The sequence below is a fragment of the Cuculus canorus genome, chromosome 2 (assembly GCF_017976375.1).
Source record: "Cuculus canorus isolate bCucCan1 chromosome 2, bCucCan1.pri, whole genome shotgun sequence".
Lineage (NCBI taxonomy): Eukaryota > Metazoa > Chordata > Aves > Cuculiformes > Cuculidae > Cuculus > Cuculus canorus.
This window is the reverse complement of record NC_071402.1, coordinates 88,269,546-88,296,743: the sequence shown is the minus strand read 5'-3', so window position 1 is coordinate 88,296,743 and position 27,198 is coordinate 88,269,546. Positions and strand designations below refer to the sequence as shown.

General features: G+C 36.8%; 1 protein-coding gene across 2 annotated transcripts in view; it reads right to left on the bottom strand.

Moving 5' to 3' along the window:
- Positions 1 to 27,198, bottom strand: part of GMDS (GDP-mannose 4,6-dehydratase) — a 414,275-nt gene that overhangs the window by 322,595 nt on the left and 64,482 nt on the right. For both annotated transcript variants that reach the window (XM_054057322.1, XM_009569286.2), the window contains 2 exons: positions 24,535 to 24,622; positions 20,050 to 20,159 (listed from right to left, as the gene is read on the bottom strand). In XM_054057322.1, coding sequence (XP_053913297.1) covers positions 20,050 to 20,159; positions 24,535 to 24,622 — 198 coding nt within the window. The remainder of the gene's footprint in view (positions 1 to 20,049; positions 20,160 to 24,534; positions 24,623 to 27,198) is intronic.

Sequence of the window (27,198 nt, the reverse complement as noted above, 5' to 3'; positions counted from 1 at the left end):
ATTTTAATTATTTTAAATAAAGTCATGTTGATATAATAATTTTGGGTTTGACATTTCCCTTTCCTCACTTATAAGACATCAAATCTGAAATTAAAATGCACGAAGAAAATCCCTGAGTTTAATTGTGATAAACTAAGTCACAGAGGCTTTGGGTATCCTAACGCTGTTCAGTAGACCAAGTAGAGAATGACATATTAGCTCCTGAAATCTGCAATATCAATTTTGTACAAAAGCAATGACTAACGAAGCTTTGATGGTAGCAACTTGTGGTTTTGATACGTATGATTCACAAATAGCCAATAATTAAACCACGAATAATTAAACCATTCATGGGTTAATTAGTTAGCCCATTTACTCAAAGGTGCAAAGGAAATAGCCCTCAATGCAGAGTGGCCTTAAACAAGCTCATGTCTGCTCTGCATTAGAGACATTTACATTTGAAAGCATTATTTTTACGTCTATGCTTCTGAGAAAAGTCACTATCATCTTGATTTCCTGAATTAGCAATTACTATTGGTACACTAAACCAGAAGTCACTGCCTAACATAACAGTTCCCCTACTGACACTGCAGTGAGAGAAGCAGGGGAAAGCTACCCTTCCCTCCTCCTATCAAAGGATCACGCTCTGGCTATGATCAGAAACTGCTAATCTAACCAGACAGATCAAGTGCCATATGCACCTGTAACACCAATGAAGAAATACAGTGTTGTCTTAGGCAAAAAACTTGACATAAAAGCTGTAGCAATAAAAAAAGCCTTTTTTTAAAAAAAAACAAAAACAAAAAAAACCCCACAAACCAACCGAAAAAAAAACCAAACCAACACCAAAACAAAAAACCAAACAAACAAACAGCAATTTCCATGAGCTTGGGGTACAGCCATGTAGTGACTGGAATGAGCTAATAACAGTACCTAACACAGTGAAAACTGTCATCACATTTAAAACTCTGAATTATTCCCACAGAACACAAACTTGAAAAATCCTAAAGCATTTATTTTTCCAGAGCAGTTTTATAAACATAGTCATTGGATTAGGCAAATATATTTTACAAAGTGACCCATACAAACTTATTACAACAAAATGGCTGTAATACGTACATTCTGCTGGGCAAGCATATGCACTTTTGACACTAGCTCATCTTTGAATCTCTACGCGGCAGCTCATGGTTTAAAGTAGGAAACCATAAGTGGAAGCTATTGCTTATTTCACTTCATGTACCAGATGAAAAATGCTTACGAAAGAGAATACCACAACGACAGATCTTACGAGAAAGGTAGTAATACAGAGGAGCTCTAGTTCTTGCTACATGGAACATATATCTATATTAGCAGCACAGTCCAAAGAGGCAATCAACACACCATCCAACTTTCTTGATGCAGTTAAACTCTTCTGCTTTGCACTAAGGAAAGATAGGCATTTCTTAAAAGACAGGTGGATACTCTCCACTGCAGAAGTTTGTTTTAAAAGAGCTAGCTCAGGGAACAGATGCGACAAAACAAGCCTCAAAAGTATGGGTCTCCGGAGGAAGGATTTTAAAAAAGTTAGACATATAGACTAGAAGAGAGAAGATTCTAATTTAAAGATTACTATGTATGAAGGCACTCCTGGTTTGGGGGGTAAAAGCGTAGACAGACAGTTTTTATCCAATCTCATCTGCTCAGTAAGTATCTTAAGTCATCACAGGTGAAGCAGGATGGTGGTTTGTAGGTGGTGAAACAGACCGAGGGCAAGTCAACAATTTACACACCACCATGTTCACCTTTCTGAAACATATACTGTTACAATTACTTTTTTTCTTCAATTAAAGATTTTACAATTCTTTTCATAGACAGAGAATGAAAACTGAGCTATGGGGCATAGCTACTCTAAATCCAGTGGTATTTAACCAGGAATTATGCAGTAGACTTTCCCACTTACAAACTTTAAAATCAAGTCATTTAAAGTTTTAAACAAAAAACCAAAATGAAAGATATGTAACTCTACATGTACCTGCTTATTAAAAAAAGGGAAAACCAAAATAAAACAAACCCCCAAGACAACAGAAGAATATTACTCCTGTACCACTTCACATAAAGCTGCTGGTTTTGTTTTTTCTTATTCTAAATATAAAGTCAAAATCAGAGTAGTAATATTATAGCACACAAGCTGTGTTATGAGCCGTAGAAGGCACCGAAGCAACAGTCTACTTGGGTACCAACACCAGTTGCGTAGCACGCAAGTTTCTGCCTGCTTGAGATCTTCCTGAGAAACATACAGAAAAATAATTCATAATTATCTATAACACTGAGTCCTAAAAAAAGAGTCCTCTGTGGCAGCTATAGAATTGAAACAAATCTGGAGTATTTGAAGATGCCCCTGCTCATTGCAGGAGTGTTAGACTAGATGAAGCTTCCAAGTCAAGTCATTCTATGATCTTTTACTTTATACAAAACCAACAGCCTCTTCCCTGCTTTCCCTCCATGAAAACATCAACATATATACAATTGGACTTTCCTGATCATGCCACTACACGAGCCTACAGATACCATCCATTTATGCTCGACAGAGATGCACAAAACTATTCATTTTAAAAAATGAATTTCATTATAAAATGTGGCTCTTAATGTTGCCTGAAAAACATTTCTCTTCCAGGAACAACTACCACACCCTTTATCTGACTCTTGCTAAGTACTGTACCGCTGCACTGATGGTCTACAGGCATACAGCTGTCGTGGACTTCACCTTGTGAAAGGTAAGGTTCACATCTCTGGCACCTGGTACAAAGCCTAGATATGCCATTAGTAAACAAGACAATACTCTCAGAAATCACTGTAACTGAGTCTGTGCCTGTAAAATGCTGCATAATTGACTGCTGCAACAAAACCCAGACTTTCAAAAGTATTAACAGCCTGACAGAGGACAAGTGCCCTGAAAAAGTATTCTCCATCATCTTTTAACCATCCTACTTCTGCCAGTCTTTATCTGGAAGTTGATTTTGGCTAGATAAAGCTGAAGGATGGTGGTGTTTACATTTAGGGGTTGGGGGTTTTTTTGCATATGGGCTAGTACTTCTATCAGTATTATCTCATAAGCCTCTGCAAACAACTCAAATAGATGCCAAAGGGCAAAGACAGAAACCTAAGCTGTGCAGAACTCCATGTATATACGAGAATTTTAGCTCTGAGGAGTCTCCATTTGCCTTTAAAATCACCTTGTTAGTGACAGAATTATTTAGTGAACAGCTGTATCAAGTGTAAAGTATAGCAGAATGCTGATGGGGATTTTGTGCATGAAACCACCACTCAAAAAGCCCCATCCCTATACTAAGCCTTGGTTTGATGCTTTCAGGGCATTCGTTTATTTATTATTTTAAAAAAGGTGAGGCCCAATCACTCACTTTTAGTCCTAAATGTGACATAATGGAACATTTTCTTAACTTGGTTTGAGGGGAGGGAGCGTGTGGAAAATCTTTTTCTCTATCAAAGTGGAAACACGTGCACGTGGCAGATTATGATGTTCTCCAAATTTCACCATGTCACGCTGTATAATACAGACAAATAAGTGACTTCCCCACTTATGTGTATCCTATATTCCCCTTCCCACTAAGGAAAGCAGACCTGCAAACCTATCCCAAAGCAAGAGTAGGCTGCTATAGATCACTGAGCTTTCAGTATCTGTATATTTTTTATTTTCACATCTTATTATTGTTGTAGATAGTTGTATCCACTAGCCCCTCTGGGATAAGGTTTGACCTATTTTTCAAGAGCAACTTGAAGATTAGGAGGTGGGAACAGATGGTTTCAGTCAAAACCTTTTAAATCAGTTCCAAAGTGTAATATTTTCACATACTCCCCATGCTTACCACCCATCTAAGAAAGAAAAAAAAAAAAAAAAAAAGAGAAATAAATCCAAAAGTGACAGAAAAGGAGAAAAAAGACGCAACAGACTAATTTATTCAGCCTGGCTTTTGTCCTTTAACTTATTGAGTTTTAAAAAGTAGTGAAACATTCAACCTACTACACCTATACTATTATCATTACATGTAGCATGTGATGTGACAAATATTTGAAATCTTTAGCATTATTAATGTATAGAAAACAGTTTCAATGGCAGTCCAAGTAATTAATCTGTGCCACACAATGCAATCAAGTGTTATAACAATGCGGTTCAGCATGCATAAAATGTATTTAAGAATAACAATTTGTTAACAGTTAACAGAGCACTCTCTTCCGTCTTCCTATCTCTTAATAATGTAATGCATCTTTTTTATTCTGTTTTCCCACATAGTACTATAAAGAAACAAACCAGGGAAAAGCAAAAACATAAGTTCAGAGATAAAATACATCTGGTTAATAGTCAAACACAAAGCGAAAGATAGTATAGCCTCCAGATTTCATTGCCTGTCAGCTAAGCAATTTCTCATTTTAAATACAGCATTTTAAAAATAATTACGTGTTTCTATGCTAAGAGAAATACAGTAATTAGAACCTTGCAGGAGAAATACCATTTTACAACAATCCTTTAAACCATTCACTGATAATATTGCCCTCTCATTTTCATTCACAATTTCTAAAGGAAAAGTTTTTAAAACTAGTTTTAAATCTGACATGATAGAATGGACAAATACAGTAATATGTGTACCAATAACAATTTCAGTAAAGGAAACGAAGTGCGGGCAGGCCGTTACAGACTACCAGGAAAAAAAACCAACCCAAAACCTATACATTTAAGTTTCCCCTTATTTATAGGTTATGCTAACAAATAATCACATCTGTGCTTCACTTTTAAAATGCATCCATTTGCATTTTTAGGAAACATTTTTAACTATAATTTTAGAATATACTGACAAAAATTATATCTTAGACTAGCAGACTTAATTCAGTAAGTATATACTTTCTGATTCTATACAAATCTAATCAGGTTGTACAAATTGCTTTAAGTAGACTGAAAGCTAAAGAAAGCAAAAACTTAGCACTAGCTTACAAAGATCAAAAATCTACAGACACCACAAATGCCGTGCAAATGGCAGTCCCATTAAAGCCAAGAAAAAAAACCACGTTAGAAAGCTTAGTTTGAAGAGAGGTATCTAACAGTAAATTAGTGGAAATGTATCAAAGACATATTTCCACTTAACTTTTTCATTTAAAATACGTTCTAACATTACAGCATGATACTGCCATCCAGAAGAGATGTTATAACCACGGCAAAGTCCATTTAGGGTTCAGAAAAGGCGTGAAGTAGCCACCTCTGTGAAGGAGGTCTTGGAAAATATATTCAATACAGCAGCTGGAGATTAATACACAAATGAACTGAATGGCACCCAAGCAAAGGTCTAGCGACAGCCAGGCTTCTGCACACCCATGTGCAGCACCTTGAGATCTTCTTTTCAAACTCGTAGGTACAGTGAATGAAAGCCACTTCAAAAAGTTTAAAAAATATTTGTGAAGTTTTTATTCATAACAACATTTAATTACACTATGGAAAGTGTTCCTTTTCAAATATTAAAGACAATAAGACATCCTTCCACACCCCACATAAAACCAAAAGTGCCTGCATACTTAAAGAAAAAAAATCCAACCATAAATTAAAATCTAAGCTACGCTTAGTTAAGGTTCAATTGCTTTCTTGCCTTGAAATGTAATTATGTTTTCAATATATTGTTCTTGTGACCTCTAAATCTTCAAATTATTTACACTCCATGGCATTAGAGAGCCACATGTTTCACTTTGTTAACAGTGCAGTTTGTGAACATGTTAACATTTAACAGTATATATGCATATATAACATGTCATTAAGAAAGATACCCCTCCTGTAAAAAAGTTAACATTTGCTTACAGAAGCAAAGTCAACTTTAATCTTTACTTGCTGACAGAAAGGATAATATATTGCAGAAAATTCTGTTTTGTCCATGGGTCTCACTATATTAAGCTTTCTTATGCTCCCCTTCCCCGTACTTTTTTGTTTTGTCTTAAAGCAATCCACTCTTGGATTAAAAATGTTTCAGCTTTATTAAGGAAACCACAGAGTCAATGGAAAAATTGCTCTGTGAATGAGGACTGGTTTTCATGCTAGATAGTGTTACACCTATTTTTCAACCATTAAATTGCAACAATATTACAGTTCTTAGATTACTAAATCTACCCTGACACTATCATAAATTACTTCTATTGATCAGTTTCATGTCATTATTGTGAAACTTTGACTTCGATATGACTTGATGCTAATCATCAGATTTCCAACTATTTATTTTAGGTTGAAGCATTAGAGAGAAAGTTCAACTCAGTTGCTTTGATTTATTTAGTATAAACAAAGAATACTCTACACTAATATTTGTAGGGGAATTCTAGTTCAGTACCTTAACCACAAATGTAAGGGAGTGAATTACAAGTAATAAAGTACTTATACAATTTAAACAAGGCCAACAGTATGCAGTTCTCAAAAAAATACCCAAATTTTTGGTCTTCAACTGAATTCTACCTCATTCTTTTAAATTTTAATTAGCATCCAGCATTTACAGTTCAACTTTCTAACGCATATTTCTCATCACTGTAAGCTATTTAATAAAAATAACACAGCGACAAATATAGTAACACTGCAAATGCGCTGGAATTTGTGACATTCAGTAATGATACTGTGATACATCTAAGTGTGATAAGACAAAAAATGCAGAAAACCTATAAATATCATTATCTGAACTATGTTGATGTATTAGGCACAGAACACTAACAAAAAACTTGCAAGCATGAAATACTCCCAAGCAATGTAGAGAATCCCTTCTGGTGACTTGAGTGGCCTTCAGATCAGACCTCATGACAAGTCAATTTGTTCCATTTTCTTTCATCAAAATTATTGCAATCACTTTCAGGAAAATCAAGTATGTGAAAAAAACCTGAAAGTTTTTTTTTACAGAATTTATTGTGTTGTACATTTGAAAAGAATTCTAACTTATCAGCTATTTGCAAATCATATTGTTTCAATTAAGCTGTACCTTTTGAAGGAAGAATTACATACAATTTTATTTCAGTAAAACTTTCAAGGACTGCTATTATAATTAAAGTTTATGCATGAATAACTTTACAATATAGAATAGATCAGTATCGTAAATAATTAGCATCTTGTGTTATCTTCTACTCAATGCAATTTTGTCTTTTTTTCAGTGAATTTGGTATCTTAGATAATATGGGTTCAGTATGCCAACTGAATCTTTTACTAGCTCTATAAACTCAGGTGTGCTGAATGTACGCAGTGTTTTCAGGAGCATTTTTTAGAGTTTTGCATTTAAATTTTACTGCCCAGCTAACTAAATACATTGGTTGCATATGTGTAGTAATTTAAATAGATAATTTCTGGAGGATGTTCTTTGCCACAGTGGAGTTTTAGAGACAAGTCAAAGGAAAAATATTACATCAATATAAAAGGAGAAAAACTCCACAGAACTCAAAACTTGTTAAACAAACACACACACAAAGCTTAAAAAAAAAAATCAAGAATACTAAGTATATTAAAATCTTTAAAGCAATGCTTCAAACTTCTAGCATCCTTTAATTTGTTTTTATATCCTTGTTTGATGCTGTATCCTTTGTTCTGATGCTATGCCAGTGAAATTGCATCACCATGAAACAACATTATGCAAGAATGTCTGGCTAAAATTAAAATGCTATTTCTCAGCATCACGAAGTTACAGGAAAAATGCAGTTGAGGCATTCACAATGCAATTATGGAGGAAAATATACTCAGTACGTACTTAATGAAAAAATAAGATAATGGAAAGGTAGTATGGATAGCTGTATAGGAAGAAAAACCACCAGACTGCTGCTCCTATTGCTCTAACTACACTTTCAGAGCTCAAGTCTGCTGCCAAAGATGCTTGATAGAGCTCTAATTCAAAGAGTTCAGAGTGATAAAACATAATAGAAGTTGAGGAGTTCTTCATGCAATGGCAGAACTCTTTTTTTAAAAGAGCTTTTCCCAACAGTCTGCTGTTATGTAAAACACACCTAACTTCTCTGCAATACAAAAGTTGCCTATTAGGGCACAAATACTGATAAAGATGGTCTTGCTGTCCAACCCAAGTGTTTCGTACAAGTAGAGAATGCTCAGTGGCTCCTACGTGATAGTGCTTCATCTTTGAAGAGAAGAGAGTTTTCTGAATAAGTTTTCTGCCTGCTAAAATACAACACAGCAGCACCACAGTAAGATTAAACTGCAGCAACACTGATTCCTAATTCAGATGGATTATCCATAAATACCAGATATTATACCATAAATAATTAATACAAACTAAATTATCATCTACTTCACAGAAGACACTCAGTTAAGATGCAATATTCTATACCAGTTCCCTCAAGATCACTGCTATAAGCAGAAAAATGAACACAACAGCAAGTGATCCAAATATTCCAAAATGATGACTTATATTTTTTCCTTACTAATATATTTTTAATCATGACTAAGTTGAACAAATACATCTACTCTCAACATACACAAAATCTATTGACACTAATGAAGTAGCAAAAGTAAAAACTCCTTACAGTTCTGGAACTCATAAATAAATAATCTTTCATCTTCAATACCTCAAATTTTCAAGAAAAAATAGAAACTGGTGTCCATAGACTCTTGCTAGCAGTGGAATTAATCTCTGCATTTACAAATGTGTCCCGTCACTCCCAACCACACAGCCATTCTAAATCTCAGGTTCAGTGAGCTTAAATGTACACATCTCACTGCAAGAGCTTTTCGACTGAAATATTTTGTACGTTTGAAGTTATCTCTATGCTGTTTTAAACTCTAAGAAAATAAGCAAAACATTTTTACTGCAGAAAATATTTAATTTCTCTTGTTTTGCAAACCTATAAAACATACCAAGTAGCTTTAATATGCATGGTTCATTTCTTCCACAGATGAAGGAAGTCGAGAGGATACACACATATTTTTAAATCTGCATAAACCACAAAGCCAAACTTACACAGAACAAAGAACAAATCTAGCGTTACTCAGCAAGAAGACTAGAAACATGCACACACACATACACCCCAACAATCCTAATAATCCTAAAGGAAAAGAGAAGTAGTGCTTTGTTATGCAAATATGCCATTTCAAAATTGAGAAAATTAAATGATGTCATTCAGGCTAATATCCTTACTTCAATGGAAAAGAAGCAACAGACAACAACCACTGTCCCTCCTCACTAAACCCCTCACAAACATTTATTTCTAAGGTTTGGCTTAAATAAGAGTCTGTAGCACTTAGCCCCAGGAAGAATTACAGAGACAGTTTGGAACTGCTTATTTAAAAGAGCCTACATTTGTTCTGCCAACCTAATTTATCTTAATTATCAATGTAATGCACGTATTATCGTGTATTCACAAATATTTCACAAATTCCAATTGTAGTGTTTAGAACAGTAACCTAGTAGATGGTTTGTAAAAATGTACAACCAACCACATAATTTCTTCCAAGAATTTAATTAATATGCCTCCATGGAAGCATGTTCAGAGGCACAATAAGAAATTTAAAACATGATATACCAAATTAATGTAATACTTAGTAAGAGGAAAAAATGGATTAAAAAAGATTCATATTATTACTCATACAACAAATCACATACATTACTTTTATTTAATAGCAATGCTTTACTAGTGTTCAAACAGAAGATATTGCATATAACTGTTACAGCAACATTTTTCTTAAAATTGTGACTTCCATTTTAAGACATTAAACAATTTTTTTTTAAATGCCACAAACCAAAACATATGCAACCCACTAATCCAGCTGCACGAACAGTATTTTAGCTATAATGAAAAAGCTGCAGAAGTCAGAGCCCATTACATTAGCACTTTCTGTAGAGTATGATGACTGATTGTGAAAATCACCTACACACTCCTGTAGACCTGTTACCCTCTGATCTCAGTAAACTGTAGCAGCTAGCGTAAGTTGCAGTACTCCAAAGTGAATCAAATATGTTGTTTTTAAAACCTATAAGAAACAAATTACATGGTGGTTTGGTTTGCTTACTAGCCTGCTGAAGGGAGTGAACGGATAATTAAAATATCAAGTTTGAGAGAACAAACATTGTACAAGAAACAAGTTATCACAATAGAAACCTGCAGGGTATCACCAAGTTGCTGTAACAATTTTTTTCAGTCAATTTGGTTACAAAACATCTGTTTACAGAAAGTAAAACCCTAATTTTGGTCCATCAGAAATATAATCAGTAAAGCTAATGCTTAACAGAAATAAAATGTTTTGTAACTTTAAGATAGTACACCATATTGACTTTTCCAGCCTTGATATAATTTCTAGACTACTCTAGTCACACAATAATAACAATTTCTCAACTTCTTTTCTATCCTCCTGCTATGATATCTCAAAATCCCAGGGCTTGAGCAATCATTGACATCAAAGTCAAAGACTTCAATTCCATCTTTTATTTTGGGATCATCCTACTACAAAACGATGAGCACACAACAAAATATGTTAATGTCTGGATGACTGCAGCTATTTTGCAGCCATTAATTTTGTACTTAATAAATACTAAGTTAAACACTGTACTACTATTATTCATCAAACACTTCTAGAGAGAGAGATCCACAGCTTGACTCATTTTAATAGCAAATCTAATTTTGGGGATCAGAGCAGAACAGAGTGCAGCTCTTTCTCTAAAAACGCTGACATTTGAACAAACCTTACCAAAGAATGCTTGCCTGATTGAGGACTGACATTTCCTTTCTCTAACTTGCTTAACTAAAAAATAGGCATTCTGGCCAACTCCTACAGTACCCCAAGGCAGTTGTATATCACTTTCAGTTGCAACTAGTGAATACTTTCTTTTTCTTTCTGTCTCTTAATTTTGACATGCATATTATGTTAGCTGATTTCAATCATGTTGCATGAGTAGATGACATACCTTAAAAGATTAAGTTTTGCCACCTGGGACTATTCCAGAAATTCAGTACTTTATAGCATCATACCTTTCTTCATCCTCTACGTTCCTGCATTATCAATAGTAGCTTTCTTTCCTATTTTATGCCTTGAACAAGTTGTTCAAGGCTGCAGTTGATACAAATCAGCTTCAAGTGTCATTCCTCTCATTCCCATTAAAGAACGGAGCTGCTCCATTGTGTACAACACTCTGCTGCCATCTATTTGACACAAGAAATACAACGCTGTGAACACTGCAACTGGTTTTGCCTTTCCTTTCCCCCAGCTTTCTCTTCCCGCTCCTAGAAGAAAATTATGAGGAAAGTTTGGATCACTCCTCCCCACTCACAGATAGACATAAAAATCACTTAAAAGTAGGTACAATTACAGCAGAGAGTTGGTTATTGAAAATAAAAATAGAATTATGAAATAAATCACACTTCCCCAAAAAGGGATGACTTCTAAAAGTCATTTTAACAATCAAATTTAACAATCTTCTTCAATTTCTATCAGTTCTAAAGTTTGTTTTAAAGCAATTATTCTAAATGTTTTAATGTAGTTGCATAGCAACAGAGCTCATCAATGGCTTGCTTTCAACAGCTATCCAGATCTAATTGGGGCCATGGCACTGAACAAACACGGATTCATCAGCCATACCCTTCATTATACCAGACTTAAAATTCAGAAGTCAGATAGGAAGTCAAATTACAGACCCTTAAAGAAGAAACCACACACAAAGCATGAGATGAAGGAAGTGGTACCTTATCCATCATCGGGGTCGCAAGGATAAACACCATTTCATTCATCACAGCATTCAGCCCGCTTTGTATGCAACTGCACAACACAGGAACAGCAGCTAAAATAGTCCCTACCTTGCATTTGTAAATCATCACAAAAGAGACCCCCACTCAAAATGAATCTATGGTCTTCAGTTAGAGATTCAGGACAGTGTACACTCTGCTCTTTAATTACCAAGCCATATGGAAAAGTCCTGTTTCAGGGCTCAGTCTGGTCTTTTTCACATCCCCAATTAAGTACTCATACATAAGGTTTTTTACACGGTTGATTTCTAAATACACTTAAATATCTTATTGGAAGAAATGTGCATTAGCATTTACCCTGGAAATGATCCATAAGAAAAAACCCCAACAAAACAAAAGATTAAAATCAGTAAAAACATAGCAAGTTATTCACACAAACTATAAACACAGTCACTGTGATCCAAAAAGACATATGAACTCATGTGGATTTTTCTATAGAGAGGGGAAAAAATACCCTACCTCAGAGCAAAGGTAGGGAGAAAAGGAAGGGGTTTGTTGAGGGAGGAAGGGAGTAGGAAAGGAGAAAATGAGATGGGTGGAATAGGATGACACAGAGACAAGACCAGCCTGCAACAGAAGTCATGGAAGATCTTTTGCAGTATTAAAACATATCCGTAAACATAATACCTTAATTTTCTCACTGGTATTGACATAAGTAGTACTTGGTTTGAGGAGCAATTTGTTAATGCTTATATTTGCTAATGCATTCTAGCACTGTTAAGTGCATTATTCCACCGTTCTTTTTATGTATTCATAAGTATATGTATTATGGCTGTAAATATTAACTGTTAAAGTTAATCTGTTTAATAAAATTAACAGTTACACTAAGTTCCTTAATAATACTTGGGTTTAAATCTATTTAGTCTAACAGTGCAAGCCACAATTACAAAGACTGCTTAAAGTTGCCATAAATATTTAGTGACTAAGTGAAGAGACATATAAAATTCCAATTGCTAGCTATTACTGGAATTGCCTTTCTTTCTAGGCCACACACAAAATCTGTTTGAACAGGCACTGCAAGTATTATGTTTAAAAAATCGCCCAAAATAACTCAAGTGTAAAGCTACCTAAAACCTGATTGCCTCAAAGAAATTAGATTGCTTAAAAAGTTCAGGCAACACCCAGCAGAACAACGCACATAAGCACTTGAAAGAAACACTCAAGAGGCTTATTCTGCCCTCTGGTGCACTCCATCCCACAACGACACAGAATCCTGCACAAAACCCAGGAAAGGGTAAGCTGAGCTACAGTTAAGTGTGTTCAGCATCTTCTAGGATCATACCCTGGATGATACCAGCATGAGCAAAAGCAATAAAGCATTCTGCAGGACAGAAGGCAGCCCAGCTAATTTTTCTTCCTTGGTACAATATCTATGGCAGAGTGCCTAATTGCCCTGGCTAAGGACGAAGACTCTGTCATGTAAAACACTGTGCAAATACAGAAGTTATCAGCTTCTGTGACATTCATAAACTTAAACCCCACACCACAATATAACAGCACAACAATGCATACTGAACAATAAGAACTTACGAGATATGGTACATAAAGCATTTAGCTGTAATGCACAATTCTAAGCCTTGATGCTAATACAAGAGTGGAAAAACTTTACAATTAATTCCTTGAATTATTCAGCCTGCAGTTTCATATAGACAAGATTGTAACGAATTAAAAAAACCCCCAACTTTAGCCATGAGGAAGCATTGCCGGATTAGAAACAAACTAGGTAAGTACACAATTAGCATATAAGCATGTAAGTAGCATCATTAAGACAACTCACTGGTATTAAAGTGTGATCAAAAAAAGCCATCCTACAAACTAGTTGGCGACATTCCTGTTTAGTACATGGACTACAATACTAAAACACATCTCCAGTGCAAAAGAACTATTTTCAGAACTAATGTACCAAATAGGCAATGGCATAAATCACTAGAAGTCATTTTACTTTAGTGTTATTAAGATGGTTAAAGCTAAGCCAAACCAAACTGAGGGGTTTTCAAAATAAGGATCCTAGTAGGGAGCTGTTCTGTAAGGAACATTCTCTAGCCTGGCTATTGAATGGTGTGAGGACACAGCTTCAAAGGATTCCAGAACCCAACAATCAGGAGACTTCAGTTCTCAATTCTGACTTAGTTCTTGGCTAAGTTATGTAAGCTTGTGCCTGATTTTCCTTATAGCTAAATATTCACTGGATACATGCAGTGGAAGTACCTTCTTCAAATAAGACTGCCCAGAGTGACACCATCCTCTCCTAACCAGACTTTCTCATAGATCATTTTCAATTCTACTAACTGCATGGACAGAAAGGGGAAGAGGGTTGGGGGCTGCCCCTATAAAATCATGGATAAAACCTGCAGGAGAAAGTCAGCAATAGATATATTTAATTATTTAATTCACTTGTGTCCTACACAGAAGGATGTCAGCTGCCATACCATGTCCCAAACGCTACTTTCCTCACTATAAATTTCCACAGCACCATCTATTCCCAGCAATTGTTCATAACCACAGTTACAACTGCAGGAAGAAACATCCCATAAAAGATTATGGTGGGAAGTGAACAAGGCAACCTGTTTTCCATAGGATTCACACTCCTCAGACCTGGAGTCCAGGGATGAAAAAAGAATTTACAACATAATGTGATAATAGATAAGGCTTTTTTTCAGATAATGGGAAGAAACCCCACATTCATAGATCCCGGTACTCATGAGGGACTTTCACCATGCTGATATCTGCTGTAGGAAAAACATAGCAGGGCACATGCAATTCAGGAGGTTTCTGGAGTGTATTGATAACCTCCTGACACAGGTGATGAAAAAAGCTCAGAAGAGGAAACTCTATGGACATTCAATTCCTACAGCCAAGGAAGAATTTGGGTGAGGGGGAGAGGGGAGTGTTTAACTGCAGTGATTGTGAAATGATGGAGTTCAGGATCTTGAGAGAAACGAGTAAGACAAAAAAGGAGGATCACAACACTGGACTTCAAAAGCACGGACTTTTGCCTGTTCAGGGATCTGCTTGGTAGACTACCATGGGATACAGCCCAGGAGAGGAGTCCACAATTTTCAAGCCAATTTTCAAAGATCTCCTCATCCAAGCTTAGGAATGCTCCATCTTGACGCATATGAAATTAAGCAAAGGTGGCAGGAGGCCTGCATGATGAATAAGGACTTCCTGACCCAAGCATAAAAAGGAAATGGTTAAGTGGTGGAAGCACAGACAAGCAAGCCAGGAGAAGTACAAAGAGACTATTCAAGCAGGCATGTACAGTGGTAGGAAAACCAAAGTCCATCTGGATTCGAATGTCATGAGGGGCACAAAGTCCACCCAGAGCACAGTCTAAAGTCCTCTGGAATTCCATGGGTACACAATAACCTTGACAATGGAACAGAGTAAATCTTCTGCAAGTCTGCAGATGATAGAAAATTGCCAGGAGTAGTTGATAATGCCAGATAAGTACACCGTCCATCAGAGGGACCTCAACAGGATGGAGAAATGGGCAGAAGGGATTTTCAGGAAGTTCAACAAATGGAAGTGCAAAGTACTGCAACTCCAAACGAATGACCCCATGAACTAGTACATGCCAGTGGGTGATCACCTGGGAAGACGTTTGGCAGAAAAGGACATGGAGTTTCTCCTGGACACCAGGTTGATTATGACCCAGCAAAGACAAACAACAGCATCCTCAGTTGCATTACAGTATCACCAGAGGGTTAAGGAAAGTGCTGAATGGCCAGACTGTGAATTCTGGGCTGCCAGTACAGACATAACAGACCAGAAAAGGGCCACAAAGGGCTGAAGAATTGGAGCATCTGTCTCATGAGGAGAGGCTGAAAGAGCTAGATGAAGAAGGCTCAAAGGGTGATTCGACTGATGTGTATAAAAGTACCTGATGGGTCGTGAGATGTGTAAAGATGACTGATACAGACTCTTCTCTGTGGTATCCAGTGACAGGAAGTGAGGCAATGGGCACAAATTGAAATACAGGAAATGCCATTTTAAATATGAAAAACTTTGTGATGATGGGTGTTGTTTTTTTTACTGTGAAGGTGATAGAACGGCACAAGTGAGGGAACAGGTTGCTCAGGGAGGCAACCTATTTAAAACTTGTTCAGGCAAGGTCCTTTGCATCTTGCTCTAGCTGCCTCTTCTTTGAGTAAGGGGGTTGGACTAGACAAGTTTCCAGAGGTCCCTTCCCATCTTCAACCATTCTGTGATTATGTAAAATTATATGATACAAACTTTTGCTTCTGTACTTCAAGTTTCCCCTTCCAAGAGCAATCCCACTTTCCCATTACCCAGCAAGCAAGCAATAACTTCAGGATGCAGCAGAGACAGATGAGCACAGATTTTAAAAAGCTTTTAATAAGTTGGAATTTTCCTGCATTGGGTCTGGAGACTTGATTGCTATCTCTTTTTGTTGTTGCTTCTTCATCTTCCCAGCTGCTACTTCACCCACCATGCAGCATGAAAACAGATGTAGTCACATCAATGAGCATATGGTTGAAATAAATTAGTAGTTGATAATGTTTGGTTCACAGAAAACAGAGGTCAGTATTTGATGTAAATAAAAACACAAAATAATCAGAAAAGTTCTCTGATTTTGCCAGCATGGGGAGAAAGGTGATCAAAGGCCTCCCAAGACAGAGGGTCTTCTCTTTGGAGAGCAATAAAATACAGAAGGTAAAATGGAGGACCTAGAGTTAAAGCTGAATTCAGTAAACAATTGTAAAGAGATCCTTACTCAAGTGAGGGGTTGTATGCTAAAAGTCCTTTGATTTTTACATTTCACCGTTTGGCTAACAATGGAAGGGTTTTCTTTTTAAAATTAATTCCTGCATGACTCCAAGCACTCTATATGTCTGCAAAGACTTAAAACTAAATAAAACCTTAATATTCCCTAAACTAAAGAACAAAAAACCCTGTACACACCTTACAAGGTGAAAATAAAACCAATCTGAGCATTTACTGGCTTTTTAAAAATGTAGTTACATGCAAGCAAGGTTTTACTCTTCAATAACACATCTATGTTACATATGCAATTAACAGCTATCATAGAAAACACAAACTATTATTTTTGTATCTCATAAAAAACATTTGCTGTAAAATTTGTTGCAGCAAATGCCAAGAGCAAAGACCAAATAACCTTCTACTACCCAACACAATTGTGGCTATCTGCACTACCGACAAATTGCACTGGGCTATTTAATACATGACTACTAGGATATCAACAGCCATAAAACCAGACCCATTTCTTCAGTCCTTCACTTAACTGTTCGGTGCAACATATTTGAAATTATGAAAGTAAGAGATCTTTTATTAAGGTTATACATCCTTTATGCTTCAGAAATTTGTAAAAGAATATTTACCAGCTTCACCAGTTCAATATAACTCAAATCAAAAAATCTTAGAGCATAGTCAAATATCAATGACATTACTTGTTCTTCAGGAAAATATAGTTACAAGTTCATACCTATCCATATGTGTGCATCTACTGCAACACTATGCAACAGCAGAGATATTTCAGCCAACCTAGCATTTGGATAATTGATTTTCAAGGTATTCAATAGAGGAATATGAGCACAGAGTTATGAATAATAGAATCTAGATTAGGCCATCGGAATGCTACCTATAAACAATAATAGATTATTATGGAACCAATATACTGTGAACAATCACTCCCATGAAACCTAATTAAATGAAAGAAAACGCACCACGGTGAGCGCACCAGATTCCCAAAGCACCAAAAGCCAAAGCGGCTGGTCATATAAAGACCAGACAGAGAAAATGAGGCTAAACTGTTTACTTAGTAACTGTGAAGTGAATGTACCACTGTTTTCCAAATATCCAATTGAGAAGCTACAGTGCTGAGAGCTAATCCCCATTTCTCACCAAAACAGACAGGAATGCACACTGGATCATTTGTTCCTACTGATGATATCATTCTCTTAAGTTTACTGTTTTCAATAAGAAACAAGTTTCAGTCTTCTCTCACTTTCTCTCATGTACAAGACCAGATCAGCCTCTCAGTGACCTACTTTATGAGTCATAGCCCTCACTATTTATGATTCAGAAAAGCGTCTTCTCTGACAGTATTTCCCAGACTACTGTGGGTTCATTCCAAGAACCAATTTCATCTTCATTGGTTTCCTACAGGAAACCAGACCAACTTCCTATTATTTTATTTTCCTTCATTTCAGCATGGCTCACATAAACTAACTGGAAGTGGGAGTGATACAAAACTTCATTCTGCATAAACACAAGCCAACATAAACACCACCAAAAAATACTGAAGACGTCACTGTTTCAAAGTCACCAGAATGTGAAGCAATCTAAGATTAGAATTTCTTGTCCCTCCTTCCCCAAACATGATGTACATAGGCAAAGCCAGTAAGTTTACATAATCAAGGTTTAATGGTAAGAGCGGTTCAGGTCCCTGTGTAGACATTCATCCCTAACCAAGTTCCACTCCCTCTTCTAAAATTGGAAATTGTTTTAAAATGGTAAACACTGTTGAATTGCTTTTAAGTTCCATCAATATCATAGTCAAGTCCCCCAATCACCCCCCAGTCAACAGACTAGGGGTGCCTAGGTTGTCTCCTTAACTGCGGCAACATAAGTATTACTGGAGATACTAGGAAGTATAATACGTACATTCCGAAGAATTCCACCTAGACTTCCAGTAGGACTTCTAACATTGCCTCAGTATTAGCCTGCTGCATTCAGGCCAGCTTCTAAGAGTGCCGTTTTGATCACCCCTCATTGTACTACAAGGCACATTAGATCTCCAAAAGCCAAGACTCTGCATTGACTCAAAATGTTTATGCAGCGAGACACCAAAGGAATAAACTTTCCCAGAGCCCATGGCAGTGTCAGCAAGAATCTATAGCAGCATCCCCACCACCTCCACTTCATGCCCTTTCAGTGCTGTGGTTTCATCTATTGGCAGCTGCAGCAGCCACACAGAGATTGTCTGGGACTAGAACACTAGCATCATTCCAACATTACTGAAGTGACACAAGTAATTTCCATGGAGATTGTTATCCAATGCACTAGTTCAAGAAAAAAATGCTAGAACACCTCGCCGTGGACTGCAAATATCCAGCAAGGTTTGCTGGCTCAGGTTTCACTCTGCAAAATAGCAGTTAAATTGCCTTCTGGACCAAAGTTGTCCATGGACTCATGTTCTTATACTGCTGTTCCTGAGCTAATAAACCCAAGCACACTTACGTTTAGTACAGAGCAAACTTGATAATTCAGTCCTACAAGCAATTTAAAAGCAAAGTTATTTAATCTCTATTTTCTGCTGTTTGTCTTGCCAATAACTGTACTGTTTCAACATGGTTTCCTCTTGCTGGGTTTCAAGACTTACAGTGATAAGAACAACACATTACTTCTTGTAGGAACGCTAACTTACCAAAACTAAAGACAACAGATTTTCATGAAGCTTAAATTCTTCTTTAGTTCCTACCTCAAGAGAGGCCAGGGAAATTACTACTTGACAATACTTTCACATTGCACACTAAGGACAGGATATATGACTGAAACACAATTTAATTTAATGACAATTTGCTACCTGGCCATCAGTGCTAGTTTTTAACGATAAAGTGACGTATGAATGAGGTTTTTGCAAGTAAACAGAGGTCACTTGTTAGTCAACTGAGCTTTTCCATGAGACAGAATGTAGCTTCGCATATGTAAAACACAAATTAAAGGTATCCCCTCTACTATCAATTTTCTTTCCTTATGATGCACCAGTACTTGTCAGGGTCAAGGTACTCATCTTCAACAACTCCTTTTTGTTTCAATTTCTATAACTCGATTTTTCCTAACAAAGATCCTGAAGTGTAACAATACTGCAAGCGGTAGCAAAGCTGTTTGGTCTATTTGTAGGTCAATCTTTAAAAGAGTATCACCTTCACGAAAACTGGTATAGGTGAAGCCTTTCTCGAAATGACATGCTCAGATATATGTATTGATTTTAATGCAAAGGAATACTGTGGATCTAAGCACTGTATAACTTCTCCACTAGGACTGATTAGTAACAAATTGCAGCAAAATCTATTTCACACAGTAGAAAAATCAGATTTTTAAACCTATGGATTTTGTTGACAATGACAACTTAACCTCACTTCTTCTGACATCTTAATATACACTCAATGGCAACATTTGTGCAGTAGTCCAGCACTGCAGCAAACACAACTATTTTAATTTAAGGCAGTTTTTACCTATCAAACTTAGCAGTTGTTAAAACAGCTATAAATGCTGCAATCTAAAATAATCAAAGCTGAATACCATGCACATGCACAATTCTCAGTGCTAGAAGATACTCACCTTGACATGGCTCTGAGCTCCCAAGTTGTATATCTCAGTGGGTTTGACTTCATTAATGATCTTCACGAGGCAGGTGCTGTCTGTCAGATCACCGTAGTGCAGCTTCATGTCTTCAGAGTTTAAGAACACAGAGTTAATACACTTTAGTCCCATAACATTCTTCGTCCAAATCCTATTACAGGCTTAAAATCCAAGTAAACATTTACTAGATAAAGTTAAGAGCTCAGTAGCTGAACAAGGTTTTATTTGTTTGTTTCCCCCACTTTAAGCACAAAATATATTTCCCCACAGGAGTAATGAATACCATTTCAGATTCTCTTTTCAATAATATGTACCTAGTGACGTTTACATAATTTAATAGTTTACACTTCATTAACCCAGGTTGTATAAACTAGATCAATCTCATATACAGAATTTCAGACACAAAAAAAAGTGCATTATTTTAGTTTAGGCTTCCAATCTTTCATACTCAAAGGTTTTAATAAGTTTTTAAGCATACATAAAGAGCTTCCTGCTCCTTCCCAAAATGTTGCATTTGTTTAAGTTCCTCACTGCAAATAATTTCACAGCACAAAAATGCCTAAGTTCTCTAAAAGATAAACATTTAGGTAACATTACAGTCCAACCCACTGCATTTATTAATAGTTTTTTTAATTTAAACACATGGATAGACACTGGAAAGGAATTTCAGAGAACACTGTAATTGTCAGCAAAACATGCTTCATGAATTACACATGATATTGTAAATCTCAAATGAGGTTAGTCACATAGCTGTTATTTACCCTTTCCCAACTGAGTTACTTTCTAATTTGTGTATGAAAAAGTAGGCAAGAGCATGAGATCAGCCCCTGTCAAAATTAAAAGAGCAGTTAGCAATGGCTTATCAACTTGCCCTTGGTTTCAGACTCTGTCTGTCAAGAAATTATTTGAGAAATGAAATTCTGTTAAAACAGGTCTAATTTTCCTCTTATTTAAATAAATCATACCACCACACTGCTATTACGTATCTATTCCATAGAGAGAAAAGACTAGATAGAACTATTGATGAATTAGAAGTGTACATTTAATTGCTATATTTATAAAGATTTTCATTTGATGTTTTGGCCTTAATATATTTATATTTATATTTATATTTCCCTATTTTTAGGACAAAGAAGAAATCCTATTTCCGTATGGTTTAGAATTCTTCCCATTTGACAATGGTCACTGTTTTTTGGAGTTGTATCATTTACAGAAATAGTCAACCCGAGGTTTTTTTTTTTTTAATCCAGAAACCAAAAAATACAAGGTTTGTTACAAGAGACTACCATATGAATCTAAAGCATGTTTGGGTTTTTTTCTAAATGCTGTAAAGATAAATGAACTTTTTTATGTAATTTGTTTGGGGTTTTTTAGTTTTTTTTTTTAACAGTTCCAAGACGTTTTAACAGCAAGGAAGTAACCGATCACACAGATCTCAGGTGTTCAGCTTCACACATTCCTATTTCCCCAGGTACTTCAGGCTGATAAAATGGTAGAGCTTGGCAGGCCACAGTATATTCTTGAAATCTGCTTTTATATCCACTTTGCTTGAAAAGGACAGTTCTGAAGAAACTTCATGACTCAGTTGAAGCTGTGGCTCACAGTTAAGGGAATGACAATAAAACTTATTTCAAAATGAAGAGAGAACTGTGGTTAAATATGAGGGTTAGCAAGCAGGTTATGACCCTTTGTGTGCATACACAATTATCCGTGGTGTGGGCAACCTTCGCTCCTGCTGTGGGTTTTATATGGGCTGTGCTGGAACACCACCACAATTCCACATGCATGGAATGCAATTGTCCTACTTTCCAAAGAAAATTCAATACATGAAACCAGTTCTGCCTACGCGCCACAGCATACACAAGATTCCAGATGGATATAGGATAAAACTACTTGGATATTGGTGTTAACCTGCAATCCTTAAAACTGCTGGTGTCCAGACCACCTTAACAACTGCTGGATTTTTGTTGCAACACTAAATAGAGACCAAAAGCAAGCACCACCTTACCAATGTCTCTCATGGCAGTTTCTATCTTTTTCAGGACAACTCTGTGGGGTGCTGGGAGCAGGGAAGAACCGAAATGCACTACCTTTTCTGTACCAGAAAAGAAACTTTCCCCTAGGCAACAGGGGCCCCTCTTCTTCCCCTGCTTACTTTGAACAGAGGCCCCTCTTCTTCCTCTGCTTACTTTGGCTGGGAGTTAGACAAAATATCCCTGCCAGCTGTGCCAGCCTTTCAGAGAGGATGGAGCAGAGGACACTGCTAGAAGAGGAGGTCCAGGGAGTAGCAGCAGCTTCATAGGAGCCTTAGGGTCTGAAAGAGCAATTGGTTCCTCTCTAGCCTAAGGAGTAGCTGAATAGGAAAGAGGTGCCACAGCCAGGATTTCCTCTTCCTACACCAAAGACCCCCAATTCCGCCACAATTCCCAGGCAAGAGAGCAGTCTCAGAGCTTCCCAGGGGAAAATGCAGCCAAGCATCAGAGACACACTCTCAGGATTAACATAAATCTAAAGCTCTCAAAGGTGAATGGCCATTTTAGTCTGCCATGAAATCTTTAAAGTTTCTTGTCTAAATTACTTTTTGAAGGGAAGGAGAGCATGAGGCTTCGTTCATTTTCTGACCCATGAAAAAGAGGTCTTTCAAGACTAAGAGGCTAAGTGGAAAGCTATAATGGAGTTTATTTGCTGCAAACATTTATAAACACAGATAAAATGTAAAAATCTTTAGGTTTCAGTAATATTATCCAATGTAAAAATGTCCTCAGGAAGCAATAGGTGGAGGATTTACTTAAGGAAACACCTTGTTTTCCTTCTTGTTCTCCCTGCCTTTTATTGTATAAAGAGGTTCACTGTCTATGAAAATCATCATCTTTCAATGTGTAATCTATGCCACGTGGGAAGAACACATACGGTAAAGACAAAATTAGGGTTTGCTCACATCAACCACTATTGCTTCCTCCAAGTACTGCCTGGAAACCCATTGTTTCCAAACAGTTTCTATGGAGCAGCCTTTCCTGAGATTCCAAGTCCAATTCCTCCTCCTCCTCTCCCCATTCATATGGCTGCATTCCTTAGTTAAGGGAAAATGAGATAAGAAACGGGGGAAAATATTTAATCTGCTTTCTTCCACCACTTTTCTTAAATGTTCATATACATATTTATCACGATTGACATTATCTTCCCAAATCACTTTTCATATTCACAAGCTGGTCCTCACAATGCACAGGTTCCTGTTTTATCGCTTTTGCTTCATTTTACTTTCTAAGCCATGAATGTAAGTCATGGGAAACAGTTCTTACATCGTCCGTGATGGAAGCACAGGTTTCAATATTCTTCATGAAGATATTTCATTCAATATCCCTCTCTTGATCAGATATTTTAAAGAGAAATGTACTATAAGTAGCGACTATTCATAGCAAATGCCACTAAAGTCATGTCAGAAATTAAATATTTTTTAAAAATATTATAAATAAAGATCATGTGAAATCTAGAAGTTGCATTATATATTACAATTTGACAAAATTAGGCTCTGTTTAACCACAGCGGGAAGCAGACTTTGAAAGACATGAGATCTATTTACAACATGGAGACGCTTAGTGTTAAGAATATCTTAATTTGGACTATTTAGAACAATGTCAGCCTGCACAACCCTACAAAATATGTATAGCTTAGAGAATTATATGCTTGTTAAAATGCTCAATTCTTCTTCTGAGCTGGAGTTATGCAACATCTGAGCTTCTGCTCATTAAATAGCCAGCTACGCTTCTTTAAGTAACTAAGAATGCAGTAAATTGTCAGAAAATTTCTAAGAGCAATGTCTTTCCTGCAGGAAAAGCAGGTAATTGTTTTCTTGGATACAGAAATTCAGAAGGTCCAAGGATTCATTCTTCCTTTCATCAGTAAGAATTAATCATGTCTTATTCATGCTGTCACACAGGCTGTCCCCAAACCTTTACCTTCATAAGGCACTAAGCTCATGAGGAAACAGAAGGGGAGTGCTTAAGATAAATGTCTCACAAAAAAAAATTTTACTATTCCAATATCTCAGTGTTTTCAATCTCACATAGCTTTTTGCCAGCCCAAACATTTTCTAATTACTACCGCCTACCTGTGCGTGAACTGTCAGCACTTCTGCACAACAGAAAGTGCCTTCTGGGGCCCCTCTTGTATTTTCCCCTCTAGCGTGTCACATTTCATCAAATAAATATCATCAATTTTCTTTCTGAGATAGAGCAGCTAGCTAACACAAGCAGAGAAAAAGGAAGCTTAGTTATCAAGTTTGATTGTTTGTTTGATTTTGTTTTAAATCACCATTCTTAAAACAAGCACAGCCTACACATAACTACTTGTTAGTAACATTTAGGCAGAGGAAACTGGGATTCCCTTCCTGTTCTGGGGACCTTTCTCCACCAAATACACACTGCAGACTGAAAAAGACCCTTAAATATAAAAACAAAGTCTTACTTCCTTCAATGTGAGCCTGTGGGTTCTTATAGAGATGTTCAATCCGGCCTGTATTAAAAGAACTAGACCGACGAACAATGCCATGCACCTGGGGATTGAACAAGATAAAATACAAAAGGAAAGTGGTAAACATTAAGAAGAAAGCATTCATCATCACGATCACTCTTTTCATATATATGGACTTAGCCCTTACACCAAGTACTCAGAGCTTATCTCTATTCCTAAAGGCAGACAGTTATCCAAATCATAACAAAATACCTGGAGATGAGCTCTGACACCGTCATATTTATTTTAGTACCCTTGAGTGGTTGCACCTTCTCCCTTGTTGACACCACTAGCAGCCCAAGCATCAGACATACAGTACAGAAAACACACTGAATTGCCCTAGAGCACCATCTCCTAGTGAGTGAGACTTGCCAGTGTTAATGGAGTTGGAGAAGAGATATGTGAATCCAAAGATAACCTCTTCCCTAGTTGCAGAGAAGTCTTTCTGAAGCCAGAGATGATAGGTACGAAAAAGCAGCAGCAAAAGATGTGACTAGGGAAAGGAGAGAGGGGGCAGAGAGGAGAGAAGGGAAGAAAAAAACAAGGGGAAAGAAGGGGCAGCAGCTGCAACGTCCTAATGTGTTTTATAAAACAGCAGTTATTGACTTTCTGGGGTGTTGGAATAACAGCAAGAACAGTCAGTGCTGTTTTGTGGACCTCATGAGTCAGTGTTCTCTGGTGGGTTACCAGGCACACAGGCAAGCCTGAGGCTGAAACACAGGTTGGTAATTTCCTTTAACCAGCCACGATAAATAAGTCTGAAAAAAACCCACTGGTTCTGACTAACACTGAAGAAAAGCCTGTTTGTATCTAATATATTAGAGAGATCGTTCAAACACTGATTCCATTTCCCCCTTAGGTAAGATAGCCTCATGTCTGCTGCAAAAATTCACACTACCTCAGGTTATCAGCTACAGAAGTTGTGTTTGTACAACTAAAATCCATCTTACACATCTGATTGTCCTCCACTTCCCCCTGCCCTTTATTTCTGAAAGTGATCCCTTACACTTGGATGCATCCTACAATTGGTTGGGTTGGGCCATCACTTTACTGTCTCACTTCATGTTAACTTGTGAGAATATACAAGGAGGAATGGACAGTGTCTGGAGGTTTGATCTCTCTTTTTTTTTTGTCTGGGGATTTTTATTTTACAGTTAACACAAGCTATGGTTAGTGACGTAGAAAATACTTATTATTCCATCTTAAGTCTGAAACTTATACTGTAAAAAGCTATTCACAACCACACAGTGAAACCAGTTTGCTGCTTGAAGAATTGCGTTTTGGTGGCAAGATCTCCAATGACAGCTGAAAAGCTTCATCTTTACAACGCAGAAGTCAAATTTATGATGCCAATTTCCTTGCACAAAATCACGTGTGCCCAGTCACACAACAGGCTCACAATGTACCTTGTTCTACAATTCAACCACTAACCTGTCCACAATTGAGTAAAATATTTGCATTTTGAAGATCAATGGGCAACTAAGAAACATGACCCCCAAAAACAAGTTTCCATCTAATAATAAATTTAGTAACATAAGTTTTCCAAGTTATTCAGTTTAAAGCCCTATCAAAATAATTTATAGAATGTGTGGATAATTTACAGGGATGTAAGGTTTACAAACACTTTCATAAAAAATGACACTAGCATAATACCTTCACTTTTACAAAAGATGCTGGGAGCATTTTGAGTTCTAAAATGAACATCTGTTTTGCTGAGTAAAATTCAGACTATGCATTTTTAAAGCATCAAGTTATTCTAAAGGAAGCTAACAACTGTTCAGCAGTTCTTCTAGCAAATTTAAATATTTTGGCCTTAAAGTCCTGATGAGAGACTTCTTGAGCTCCCAATTATCTATCTCTGAATGAAATAATGCTGAAATGCAAGTTCACGCAAATGATTGACCAATAAGTCAAATCTTGCCAGCTCAAAGCATGATGAAAGATTGTGCTTGCAGGAACTTTGTGTCAGCCGAATGACTGTGATGCCAATGTTTGACCAATGAGATGTGCTAAATGCAATCACCCCAGGACGTCAAGAAGTTTCAGCAAACAAACAAATCCAGAGAGCCTGTTGCATCCAGTGATAACAAGAACACATGCAACCCAGTTTCTTTTTTTCTTTTCTTTTTTTTTTTTTTTCCTCCCACTCCTTTTTCTGGTATGTACACACAAGGGAAAGAAAACCTGCCAAATGTTTAATACATGACAGCAATATTACCATAAAAAAAGTGATGAAAGCTACCTTTGTCTGCATGGGACAAATGAAATGCAGACTATGTGACAAGCTAAGATGTGTGCAACATGGTTAATTTACTTAAGAAAATAAGATCAGTGGATTTTTCTCAGTAGGGCTTGATCTTTAAGTAGACTAAAATTTAAAAAAGCTAAACCATCTCAATTAGGGAGACAATCAGTTATTATGTGTAGTCTTATGTTCAGTTATTCAGAAACAGAGGTCTCTACCTGGGAACATAGGAAAGAATTCCAACAAATAGATGGAGAGTTGCTGAACACAAAAAACCCCAGCTTCTACCCAACTATTGTAATTTTCTATTGTTGAAAGGGTTACTTTTCATTCTAGCTGCAGTTAGCAGTTCACAATTTCGCTGTGGACTAGGG